Source organism: Medicago sativa, chromosome 1 (assembly GCF_051527215.1).
Source record: "Medicago sativa cultivar Bolivia chromosome 1, Bolivia_mono, whole genome shotgun sequence".
Classification (NCBI taxonomy): Eukaryota; Viridiplantae; Streptophyta; class Magnoliopsida; order Fabales; family Fabaceae; genus Medicago; species Medicago sativa.
The window spans coordinates 81,317,443-81,331,136 of record NC_140749.1 but is presented as its reverse complement, the minus strand read 5'-3'; the positions used below and the strand labels follow the sequence as shown (position 1 = coordinate 81,331,136).

The window sequence follows — 13,694 nt, the reverse complement described above, 5'->3', positions numbered from 1 at the left end:
GTGAGGTAGTCCCAAGAGAAAATAATAACACATGCAAGGTGCATGAGAAAATTTCTTGACTTAGTACTCCAATAAAATCAACAAATCTTACACTACAAGAGAGGTTATCGACATTTAAAATCCAAACTTATGCACGCCGAAACCAAACCAACCCTACATAACTCTGCATTGCTGAAGATATTGGGACACTCTAATAATAGTTGCTTAATGCATTCGAAAATCACATCTAACATGTGTTACTCTGGTCTCCATTATAATTAAAAAAAATTATTTTTAGATTAGTTTAATAAGTGGTGTGTCTAGTCTATATTAAAAACTGGATACATCATTTGTTGAATAAAATTAAAAAATAATTTTTTTTATGATACAGACCGGAGAAAGCAACACTCGTTGATTTTCATTTACCTCAACAACTTGAGCCTAACAAAATGCCCAACTTAGTATAAATGAGTTTCTTCTTGTAACAAGTCAGAATAAAATATGTTAACCAAATCAAAGAGTTATTTCCCGCATTAGCAGTGCAAGGATAAAATCCAGAGCACAAAAGTTAATTACATAATCATAGCAATGAACATCAAGCTATGAAGCTTCAAAACTAAGTGACAAAATCCATACATAAAGTCAGATTACACCACAAAAAAATGTAGATTAAAAGTTAAGTTTGAATTTCTCGCCTTCAACCAACAAAATGATAAACATTTGACTTTATCAAATAAGTAAAAAATTGATTCATCTTTGCACTAAAAAATACGACTATTTTTTTCCTCTCAATGAGTCCTAACACACACCAACCAAATCAAGGGTAACGACGTTCGAGTAACTCTATGAACACCACCTAAATTTCCAAATTGCAAAATAACACGAGCTCACAAAATGGATGTTGAGCCAACTCCTAATCCCAAAAAATCACATCCTATAAATAGATTAATACCTTCCTTATTTCTGCACCCTCTCACACACAAATTTGCATTTTGTTGAATAATTCCTCGCATAGCCAAATTAACCTTTGCAGGGTTTCAATTACGTAATAACCGACAAGCAAACAAAAACAAATTTTAATTCGTTCAAATAATATAATTGTAAACTATAACCACAACCGACTCTATCTTGATCAACATATGATAAACACCACTGACAGTGTAACCTTTGATCGAATCTAGATGCCACCTCCACGCCAACTTGCAAAACAAATTTATTTACCAGCTTACAACACTCACCCACCTACTCCTCCTCCCAAGCTAATAGTTGACGTCGTCACCTTCAAACCTCACCCTAAATTCTCCAATCTAGAGCATTTCACCCACCTATTCCTCCTCCCAAGCTAATAGTTGACGTCGTCACCTTCAAACCTCACCCTAAATTCCCCAATCTAGAGCATTTCACCCACCTATTCCTCCTCCCAAGTTAATAGTTGACGTTGTCATCTTCATACCTCGCCCTAAATTCCCCAATCTAAAGCATACATCTTTGCAACAAACAACAATTAAGTTTTTGATGAATTATTAAGAATTCTATACCTCACACACAACAGACTCCTCCACTTTTGAATCCCGCCAAAACGATATACATGGTTTCTATCTTTGTACAAGATAATAAAGACGAAGCATTTTTCCAGTTTCTTTTGCTTTGGTTTTTCACTTTCTTCCTCATTGAATCCACCGTTAAGTCTTGCTATACGAATCTTTTTCATTGAAGAACTAAATGTGAACGCCTCCTCCACATAGATTCAAATATTGGTTCATGTTGTGGAAGACTAACTCCTTCCATTTGATTCACCATTTGTTTTTTTTTTTAGGGTTTTTTCGTTGGTATTGCTCTATTTTTGTTAGCTGCATAAAAATATAAAATACTCCCTCCGTCCCTATATCTAGCCACCCATTTGACTTTATTTTTGTCCCTAAATCTAAACCCCTTTTCAAATTACTAGATGCATTTATTATTATTTTCCTAAACATACCCCTAATTAACACTACCAACTTATCTTGAAATTTAAAAAGTCAAATTTAATACATATACAAACAAAGGATAATATGGTAATATTAACACACAAAACAGACATAATAATTACACCGACAGCTTTTCTTAAAAAATGTGAAAAAAGTAAAGGGAGGTTACATTAAGGGACGGAGGGAGTATAATATTTTTACTCCCTCCATTCCTTTTCTTTTGATGTTTTAGAGCTTAAACTTTATTCCAAAACTTTTGATGTTTTTGAATTTTTAATACTTTTTATCCAATTTTACCCTTGTTGAAAAACACACTTTGAAAATTAGAAGTTTAAATAATAAATGCAATTTGTGTGGTGAGTTTCAATAATTAAGGAGATTAGAATTTTGAGGAAAAAAAAAATTAAGGAGTAAGTAAGGGTATTTCAGTATAAACCATACAATTATTCCTATAATTTGATGATTCATTAATATTTGTGCAATCACCTAAAACATCAAAAGAAAAGGAATGGAGGGAGTAATATTTAATGATGATACTTTTTTGACCGGGAATCTATTGACTTTGATATATTTTTTTTAGATATATTTATATTTTAGTAATACAATCGTCAAATTAATAGACATTGAGTAGATCCCCTAAAAAAATAACAATTGAGTAGATGAAATTTATAAAGTTTCATAGAATGTTATAACTAAATACATGACATTTTATTAAGTTTAATTCAATTTACAATATTTTTTATAATAGTATTAGTAAGTGTTTGACAACAATTTTATAGATGGGTCAAACTCCCTGGTTTAATATTTTGGCTAAAATGCACTTTTTCCCCCTTAACTTTCAAAAACTTGCAATTTTGGCCCCCTAACTATGAAAACTATAATTTTGGCCCCCTAAGTTTTAGCCTCATTGTAAATTTGGTCCTTTTGGTCAATTTTGACCGGTCAATACCCACGTGGCATGCCACGTGGGTAATTATGAAATTAAAAAAAAATAAAAAAAGCCACTTAATCATTTTTTAATTAAATAAATAAAAAATCTAATTAAAAATATTAAAAAAATCAGAAAAAATATTAAAAAATTCTGGAAAAATGAAAAATAATAAAAAAATTGAAAAAAAATATGAAAATTAATAAAAAAAATTGAAAACAAATTCTGAAAATATTAAAAAATTCTGGAAAAATGAAAATTAATAAAAAATTGAAAAAAAATATAAAAAATTCTGGAAAATTGAAAAATTAATAAAAATGAAAAAAATTGAAAAATTCTGGAAAAATTAATAAAAATAAAAAATGATTAAAAAAAATATAATAAAATGAAAAATAATGAAAAATAAAAATTCTGGAAAATATTTAAAAAAATTTCAAAATTTTCACTGTAAATATGTTTATAAATACACAAAAATTTCCGGTTTATAAATACACAAAAATTCCCGGAATTTTTTTTGGAAATAAATACAGTGAAAAAACCTAAGTCGACATATATACTAATGAAAATTTTGAAATTAATTTCAAAAATTTCATTTTTTTAAAAATGATTAATCTTTTTAATTTTTTCGAAAATTTCAAATTTTTTTAATATTTTTTTCAATTTTTTATTAATTTTTCATTTTTCCAGAATTTTTTAATATTTTCAGAATTTTTTAATCTTTTTATTTTTTTCAGAATTTTTCATTATTTTTCATTTTATTAGATTATTTTATTTTTTAATCATTTTTTATTTTTATTAATTTTTCCCGTATTTTTTCAGATTTTTTTTTATTTTTTCAGAATTTTTAAAATTTTTCCGTATTTTTTCAATTTTTCCATTTTTATTAATTTTTCAATTTTCCGAAATTATTTATTTTTTTATTAATTTTTCATTTTTCCAGAATTTTTTTAATATTTTCAGAATTTTTTTCAATTTTTTTATTAATTTTTTTGATTTTCCTATTTTTTAAATATTTTTAATTTGATTTTTTATTTATTTAATTAAAAAATGATTAAGTGACTTTTTTTATTTTTTTTAATTTAATAATTACCCACGTGGCATGCCACATGGGCATTGACCGTTCAAAATTGACCAAAAGGACCAAATTTGCAATGGGGCTAAAACTTAGGGGGCCAAAATTGTAGTTTTCATAGTTAGGGGGTCAAAATTGCAAGTTTTTGAAAGTTAAGGGGGGAAAAGTGCACTTTAGCCTAATATTTTTTAACAAGACTTTTACAATATTTGCATTTTAAATTTTTTGCATATGTTAAATGTTTTTTTTTTCTCTCTCATGTATATCTGAATCGAAATATATTCAGTGGATCCATCCATCAATTCCATAAAGAAAAAGTACAGTAAAATTCAGTGAATCCAAGAAGCGAACAAGGAAGTTACAAGAATTATCCATCTTCCCATATTCTCGACTCACCAACAACTTACCAAAGCAGACACCAGCAAAGGACCAATGACCAAACAAGGATAAAAAAGCCACGTGGGCAGTAACTGGGAAATGGTGGTAGGTAGTGACAACTTGACACACCACTACTATGCTAGAATTACGCAATTTGCCATTGCCACCAACCAAACCAATTCAATTCAACTTTTGCGAACTCAACAATAACAACCACCATTACCGAACCTCAAACAAAGAGTATTTCATTTCATTGTTAAATCATCATTCTCTATTTCCCAATAGCAATAGCAATAGCAATAGCCATGGCTTCTTCGATCTCCACCAAACCCTTCCTCACTCCTTCCCGAACCGATTCTTTCTCTTCCTTCCTTTCTCCCAATTCCAATCTCCGATCCCTCTCCTCCGTCTACCTCCGTCCTCGTTTCCCCAAAAAACAACTCCGTTAGTATTCTCTCTCTCTCTCTCTCTGTTAACCGTTTGTTTGAATTGTTGTTATTATTTTTATGGAATATTACTAGCTACTACTACATGCTCATTGTTATTTTTCTCCGCTTTCTCTTTTCTCTTTACTTCTTCCATTTTTCTATCTTAATGTTGTCAATTGTTTGTTTCTGCTGAATTTACCTTCTTTATTTTCTGCTACTTTCATCCACTCTTTGTGCAACCTGAATTTTTCTGTACCAAAGTTTTCCAGTTGTAAGGATGGAATTCATATCATGTAACAATTTCTGAAATTGCATATATTATTATTACATTATTTGGAATTGAATTTCAACATTATTAAATTGGCGGTGTCTGCTGTCCGTAAGGCCTAGCTCAACTGCAATGTCAATATTGTTAGGCTGGACACTTTTACCCGGGACCTCGCAGTTCTGCTCGCGAGGCTACTAGTGCTAACATTTAATCACACAAGCTGATGTAGGCAGAGTCTAGAAATATTTTATATAGTGAGAATTGAAAAAAATATATGGAAACTTCTGTTAATTGATTTTCCCAGCTTTATTTTCAACTTCAAATTCCAATTAGTTTGGTTTGAGACTATGTTAAACACAATGAATTAAAGAAAATAGTTACTGCTACTTCTCATGCTGGTCGCATCTTAGGAAGTCTAGACTAATGGTGCTGTGATTGATGGATGGGTGTTTAAGTTTCTGAAATTATTGATGTATTTTACAGAGATTCGGGCAGCTGGGAGTACATATGGGAACCACTTTCGGGTTACAACATATGGAGAATCTCATGGAGGAGGTGTTGGATGTGTCATTGATGGATGTCCTCCTCGCCTCCCTCTCTCTGAAGCTGATATGCAAGAGGATCTTGACAGAAGGTACTTTCCTTCAAAATTATCTCACCGTCTTCTCATAACTATTGTAAAAAGCCCTTTGGAGGCTATAGAGGAATAATGTATAAGATGGATTTTATTGAAATGCTAGTAAGGGAATGTGACATTATGAATGATAGCTGATAGGCAATGATTGCTTCTGACAAAACATGTCTTTAAAGAATAACATTGTAAGGTTCTTGTGTATAGGAGGCCAGGTCAAAGCCGAATTACAACTCCCAGAAAGGAGACTGATACATGTAAAATACTCTCAGGAGTTTCGGAAGGTTAATATTTCTTCTTACTGCTATTAACTGGGAAGTTATATGTTTCTTGAAAAAAGCTCTAATCGTATAATTTATTAATTGCAGGAGTTACTACAGGAACTCCAATCCATGTATTTGTGCCCAATACTGATCAAAGAGGAAATGTAAGTATAGTTTCATGTTCAGAAATATTCAATAAAGGCAAGCAACCATGACCTTGATTTACGTGGCTAATAAAATGTTGTACTTTTGGATACTTTTTCAGGATTATAGCGAGATGTCATTAGCTTATAGGCCTTCCCATGCGGATGCAACCTATGACATGAAGTATGGTGTCAGATCAGTTCAGGTATTTATCTTTACAGTGTAATAAAATAAGTTAGGCATTTTCATTCAATGAGATATGCATTAAGCTCATACATCTGAACTCCTATATTTAGGGTGGTGGTAGATCTTCTGCTAGGGAAACCATTGGAAGGGTTGCTTCTGGTGCTGTTGCTAAGAAAATCCTTAAAAAATTTGCAGGAACTGAGGTGTGTTACTTGTTTCACGAGTTTAGCCATACTAATGTTAAATTTCTTTAATGTTTTTTAACAGGCCAAGAATGATCTATCATGTTAGGAATGTGTTGAGCTTTTTTAACCTTTCAATAGAAACTTGGTATTGGGAAAATCTCCATTAATTAAAGAACAATACAGAACTTCAAGGGTCTGCAACCTCCCTGCCGAAAGGCTCCCATTTCCTATCTAATGACCACATGACACTTCTTCTTTCTTATTTATGGGCAACACGCCTCATTTCTTACAACTATCTCAGCCCAACTAACCAACTAACTACTTGATAAACCCTCTTACCAAATGTCCTAACAAACACATAATATCACCCACCTAAAACAAATCATTCACATTGTCCTCAAGTTGAACAACTTGCAGTTGCTAAAATCATTATTCTACCAAGTTCCCTAATATTGAAAACACGATGAACAAGATACATATGAAAAATTAGGATTTAATATGTTCTTTCACCCTGTCTATAATATACTGGTTATTTTGTTTTGGTCCCTATAATTGTTTTGGCCGAAATGGTCCCTATAATATTCGTTTTAATCATTGTTTGACTTATTACAATTAATTTTTTTTATGTAATAAGTATTTATAACTAAATGTTTTCAGCTCCCATTTGATGGACTTCTGGATCCGTCTCTTTCCCCCATCTCATAGACCTTCTTCAGTGCCCATAACAATAGCTAGCTCAATAGTTTTGGTAGTGTAGTGACATCTATTCTGCCATTCATGTCTCTAAAGAATTCTTGCAAATAGCTTTATTTTCTCTCTCTCAGCAAGAGGAAGAGTGAATTCACGAGTCACTTGGAATGCCAGAATATGATCACTTACCAAGAGAACCTTTGATCATTATAGCTGAAATGATATAGAGTGAAATGGCCTACTAGGTCTGGTTCTCAATTGAAGCTTCACTTCTCATATTGTCCTGCTTTCTAACCCTTTTGTCTTCCTTAGAGTTGCGCTTGACCCAGAAAATATAATCTCCTATACCCTACAATGTTGTCAAATCTGCACCATGGTGGGTTTTGTGTTAGCCACCATTGACTGCAACACCTATTGTATCTGCAATGTTTCTGCCATAGGCCGCAACACCATGTTCATATAGTGGACTTTTGGTTGGTCCCCATACTCTGCCATTCGCCATTGATAACATTGATATCCCATCACACTAATGGTTTTAGCTTGGCTTATTAGATAAAGAATTGGTCTTAGCTATCGAAATCCCAGCTTTCCTTTTTTTGTTCTCCTTCCTATTCATGCTTTTCTGCAACAACCACTTTTGCCAAAACCTCCTCTGCAGTCATCCATCATATCAAAAACCAGATCTAGTAGTTTTGGTTATGGAAGCTTGCTTACCAGTTTGGTGTCACCAAAAGGTTTTAGAGTTATTAGATTGTACTTCAGCCTTTGTGCAAGTACTAGAACAAGGGGATCACTTAATTGCCATCCTCCTATCCATACTGATCTTGTGTAATATGTATAGCATCAGTGTGTTTGTCTGAGCCTACTTACTAGATATCTCCCCTCTCTCTCAATTTTTTGTTCACCAATGCATGTTTGATGCGGATTTTTTAGTATGTTGATTGTTATATTAGTATTTTGTCCCTTGCCAAGATTCGAACCCTGGACCTTGAACTCCTTTAATCTGTTAGCTCAACCAAGTGAGCTACCCATCCCCTCCCCGTTTGGTGTGGATATATGTGCCTTTTAACTGTTTAACGTGTTTTACTTTCCAATTCATCCAGAAATATCATTGGCTAAGTCTTTAATTTTCAGATTCTTGCCTATGTCTCTCAAGTGCACAGGATTATTCTTCCCGAAGACTTAATTGACCATGAGACACTGACACTTGATCAGGTACAATAGCAATTTTTCATATTTATATATGCTAGAATGTACCTTTTATAAAACTGTTTGCATTAGATTCTGTGTTGTCAAGTAGTATTTTAAACATGGAGATGACTAGCTGTTTTTATTTTTAATACTTTTTTATGGACATTTGGATGCTACTTAGTAAAAATGTTGTAGTCAAGCCTGCTTATCGGAAACTAGAAAGACTACTTTTAATTCCATTTCATGGAATGCATTTCAAATCATGCTTACCATGTTACAACTAATGATTTTGTCGGAAGAAATTTTGGCATTCATATATGTAGTGACTAAATTGTCCTTTGTTAAATTTAAACTCAGTAAATAATTTTTCTTTTCCACATTTCGAATAAATGTACTCTAGAATATCAAACTTAAAAGAAAAAGTTTCAGTTCACAGAGGAAGAAATAACATTGTAATCTTAAACTGAAACTTGACTTGCTTTTTACACGACTGATGAGTATTACTAAGGAAATGACAACATTATTAAGAAAATGGGTGATCAAATTTTTACCATTCCAACTGGTAAATGTGCATTAGTGTCAACTATTCTCTTTATTTGATATAACAATTTGTATGGAATAAGATGTATAATTAGTGTATAAATAAATATCTCAAAGGGGACAGTTTGTACAATTTTCTTTTTACTGATGATGAATGTATTGATTTGGTAGTAAAGGGGAACACCTTTAAGATAAAATGTATAAAAGGTCATTCTCGTCAAAACATGGGTAATTCATATAACTAAAATTTTGAATGAGTTTAATCTGTAATAGACTTTATCCTGTATTTTGACCAAATAACTGTATCTAATGATTACTTTTCATGGAAATCTTACCTTGCTCTTTTTGTATTTATTTATTGGCTGTTGTTGTTGTTGTTAGTACGAGAAAACTAAATAATCTAATCTAAGTGTGTGAATATCCTAATTCATACTACTTATTTTATTTAACATATGCCGTCATGCTCTTCTGTTCAGACATTTACTTGCCGCAGTCTTTCAAATTGGCTCATTATTATTACGATTTGTTTTAATGTTACTTTTTCTTTTTTAGTAAAATTGTATTAATATTTCTTACTGTTGATGTTATGATATTTTATTCTTCCATCTCTGAAGTCGAATTCCTGGTTTGCCATTACTTTTTGGAATTTGTCCAGATTGAGAGTAATATTGTTCGATGTCCAGACCCTGAATATGCAGAGAAGATGATATCTGCTATTGATGCTGTCCGAGTGAAAGGTGATTCTGTTGGTGGTGTTGTAACATGCATTGTGAGGAACTGTCCACGTGTAAGTCTTTTCACCTCTCTGACAAGTAAAAATAATTCTGCAAGAAAATAGGGTTTAGTGCACAAATTAACTTCTAAAAGTGATAACAACCACGAGGGTTTTATCGGGAAACTATATTTGGCTTTCTGAATTTCAACGGAAACATGATAGTGACACTAATGAATCAGATTGAAAGAACACAATTTATAATCTTTTTTTTTTTTAAAAAAAAAAAAAACAACTTCGCATATTGTTTAAAACTCTGTTGTCAATAGTGGCCGATCGCGGCGCGGCCAAAAACGGAAAAACGCAACGCAGCTCTCCAACGCGGAGCGTTTGGAGAAAGCGGCTGAAGCGGGCGCAATTGCGGGTATAAAGTGGGCGCGATGCGGGTCAAAGCGGGCACTTTTTACAACCCTGTGTAAAATACAGGATTTCCCTTCACTTAAAACCATTTTAAGGGTCATTTTTGTAATTTTCAAAACCCTAACTATTACTCTTCTCCATCAGAACCAAATACACAGCCGCAAACACAACTTCTTCATCGTACCCACAAAAAAATCCATCTCATCTTCTCATCTCATCATCTCTTATCACATAACCCATCTTTGTTCTAATCTCTTGATTTCAGAATTTGTTAATTTGTCAATTTGTTAGTTGTTAATTGTTAATTTGTTAATTTGTTAATTGGGAGGATGAACTTGTTAATTGTTAATGTTTTGCACTTTTGTTACTTAAAGCTTTAGAGGCTTAAAGTGTCGGTTTCCTTGAATTTTATTAGTATTTTTTGCAAGTATGTTGTATGTTTTGCTTAAGACTTGTGACTTTTATTTCAAATTAGGAATACTTCATGAATTTTGAGTAATGTTTAAGGTATTTTAGTATTTATTTTTTCAACAGTATAGTATTTTAATATTAAATATATTAGTGTCCCCGTCACCGAAATAGTGCCCGCTACGCGCCCGCACCCCGCGCCGCGTCAATTTTTGGGGTGGCCGCGTCGCGCCGCATTTCCGCTTTGACAACAGAAGTTTAAAATATGTGTTTATATATTCTCCTCAAAGACCATCTTTTAGTCCACCCTGCGACTGTAATATTGCTTGATGATTTATCCAGAAATTAATTTAGTAAATATACGTGATATAGAATTTTGTGGAAACTCCAAAAAAACCAATGGCAATTAAATAAACTCAGACTAGCTGTGCTCTTTGGTTATCTAGGATTCCATGAGTTTGGAATCTTACCTTCCAGATTTTTGCTGTATCATCCATATACCGATACAAGTATTAAATTTGCAGCCTATCACTATTAGATTGTTCTTTGAGGTATGGCCCTGTTATTTGATATTTAAATAATAGGAATGAGAGAAAAAGGAAGAAAACAGCACTGCTTTGAAACAATCCCTATTGATTTGTAACTTTATATCTCCCTTTATATATCGACTTGCATGCCTGATATCTTATAGGCATTTCCACTCCTTTGCATTGTTTTGCAACCAAGTACTTTATGTTTGTATTGTTCAGATTTTTCAAACTTTTTTCATCTAGAATAGAAAATGACTTCATTATTTCTCAGGGTCTTGGTTCACCAGTATTTGACAAACTTGAAGCTGAGTTGGCTAAAGCTGCTATGTCATTGCCCGCAACTAAGGGTTTTCAATTTGGTAGTGGGTTTGCAGGTATTGAAACTTGCTTATGCATATGACAATCAGTGCTTTGTCTTGTACAGGGATACCTGATCAATGTAATTTTTTTAGCAGTTGTGTCTGGGGTATTTTCTGATAGCTTAATGAAATCTTTATAGGTACCTTTTTGACTGGGAGTGAACACAATGATGAATTTTATATAGATCAAAATGGAAAGGTGAGGACAAGAACAAACCGCTCTGGTGGGATACAGGTATTTGTTCAGTTCCATAACAAATTAGTTGTTTCTAGATATGTTGTATGACAGTCATTTTCTATATTTGTTTTATTTGTAATTTTGTATTGTTTATATTTAAAATCAGGGTGGAATTTCCAATGGAGAAATAATTAACATGAGAATAGGTTTCAAGCCGACATCGACTATTACAGTAAGTCCAATATCCTCTCTCTCTCTCTCTCTCTCTCTCTCTCTCTCTCTCTCTCTCTCTCTCTCTCTGTCTCTCTCTCTCTCTCTCACACACACACACACACACACACACACCATATCAAAAACCAATGCCAGGGGAGTAAATGAGTTGCGCTCAAGTTCTAACTTGGCAAATTTAAGTGTTAAAAGTTGTGTATGGGAGCAGAACTCTCAACCTCCTTATCACTCTACTAACCACCAAATCAACCTTATATCCCCTCTATATTAATTAATGTATACTTACATTAAAAAAGTACTCCCGCCCCCACACCGTTTTCACACTTATGTTTACCAAAACAAGATCAACTGTGTAGGAAATAAGATAGCAACTACTGAAGCTGCTAATTGATTTCCATTTTCTCTATTTGAATGAGACAATTGCATAATTATATGAAGTAGTAACCATCATCTGATCAGTGTACGGGATGTATGGTTAGACATGCTGTGTTTTCGGGGTAGCAATTGAGGAAGCCTTTTGTTTGCGTAATCTTGCTGCTTCCATTCCTTGGCATGCAGATGTTCACATTCCCCCCATTTTTAGCTGATTTAGGTGGTTTGTTGCACATGACAATGACTTTTAGATGATTTAGGTGGTTTGTTGCACATGACAATGACTTTTCTCTATTTGATATGAATTGAACATAATGTTATACCTGTGCAGAAGAAGCAATCTACAGTGACTCGGGATAAGAAAGAAACAGAGCTCATAGCCCGTGGTCGTCATGATCCCTGTGTTGTCCCGAGAGGTTGGTATCTCAGCCTTTTCTGAAATGCTGCCTATCTTATTTTCATCCCATTATTTAAAGTTTTATGTTGTCTCTTATAGCAATTCATCGAAAGTTACAGAAAAAATCCTTTAGAACCAAGTTAACATTGTCCTGAAAGGGTGAGATAATGTTTTACATGACATTTTTTTAATAAATATATGTAGCCGATCCAATCTACTGGGAAAATACTTTTTTTTTTTAAATAAAAAAACCATAAAGACATAAATCTAATGTTCGGAAGATATATATGTTTCTGTGACCGATTTTCTATTAAATTTCAACTCATTTTCTTGTCCTACCTTCTCATCACTAGAAAAGAAAATTTCGTAATTTTTTATTGGACTGAACTTGCAGCTGTACCCATGGTAGAGGCCATGGTAGCTTTGGTACTTGTGGACCAATTGATGGCACAACATGCACAGTGTAATCTATTTCCCGCGAACTTTGATTTACAAGAATCCTTGTCAGCCAAATTAGAAACAGAAGAAGTGCCTTTCTGAAAATGAAATGGGTGCATATATCAGTAATTGGCCTCAGATAAAATCTTCATTCTGGCTAGTGTTTAGTGGACAGTTACTTCACTTTGATGAAAAGTTCAAAAAATCCTTAAGAGATCCAGTTCTTGGACTGCATGTCGTATTCTGGCAGATACATATATATATGTTTGCTGGTGCTATCTATCGTTTTTTTTTTAATTAATATAAAGGTTAAAAACCATGTTATTTTTTTTTTCTCTTTGTTTTTTCTTCTTGACACTGTTTCTAGAGTGCTGTGCTGCAGAAGCACATATAGATGTATTTTTTATAGTGAATTGGTATTTGTTGCAACAAATTTTGTAGTTTTTGGAAGTCTAATTTTTTTATAAACACTGCTGTGTTTCAATAAATGAAGCTTTGGCAAGTTTATCTTGTTTGTGTTACCCTTTATCACTATGAAGACAGAATTAGTGAATTATTTCTAGAATTTTGCTCTTTTGGGCCTCTCACAAATGCTCAAACCGTTCGGTTCGTCAATATCAAACAATATTTTGTGTTTTTAAAGTCTTCGATAGGTAGCTACCAGAGATTGTTTTTGAAGGAAATCAATCTCTACGTCAGTATATCTTTTGGAGATTTGGATGTATGAGAACGAGTTCTTTGTCAAATGTTTTATGTTTGTTGAAGAAATGTTAAATAGTTGATCCGTGGGAATCCATGTTTG

The 13,694-nt window shown here is 32.9% G+C and overlaps 1 protein-coding gene across 1 annotated transcript; it reads left to right on the top strand.

Annotated features, from left to right (window-relative positions):
* The first annotated feature begins 4,535 nt into the window (after nucleotides 1-4,535).
* EMB1144 (chorismate synthase, putative / 5-enolpyruvylshikimate-3-phosphate phospholyase) lies at nucleotides 4,536-13,394 on the top strand. The gene is made up of 13 exons (XM_085739704.1): nucleotides 4,536-4,768; nucleotides 5,504-5,654; nucleotides 5,859-5,935; nucleotides 6,020-6,078; nucleotides 6,180-6,263; nucleotides 6,355-6,447; nucleotides 8,254-8,334; nucleotides 9,506-9,637; nucleotides 11,192-11,294; nucleotides 11,420-11,514; nucleotides 11,624-11,689; nucleotides 12,389-12,473; nucleotides 12,849-13,394. The coding sequence occupies exons 1-13, from the start codon at nucleotides 4,630-4,632 to the stop codon at nucleotides 12,992-12,994; spliced, it is 1,311 nt and encodes a 436-aa protein (XP_085595830.1). The 5' UTR covers nucleotides 4,536-4,629; the 3' UTR covers nucleotides 12,995-13,394.
* Nucleotides 13,395-13,694: the final 300 nt, after the last annotated feature.

Excerpts from the sequence above, each read along its gene's own strand:
- EMB1144 (XM_085739704.1), top strand. The coding sequence starts at position 4,630 with ATGGCTTCTTCGATCTCCACCAAACCCTTCCTCACTCCTTCCCGAACC. Across the intron at positions 6,264-6,354 it reads ATGGTGTCAGATCAGTTCAG|GGTGGTGGTAGATCTTCTGC; the intron begins GTATTTATCTTT and ends TCCTATATTTAG. Across the intron at positions 11,690-12,388 it reads AGCCGACATCGACTATTACA|AAGAAGCAATCTACAGTGAC; the intron begins GTAAGTCCAATA and ends ATACCTGTGCAG.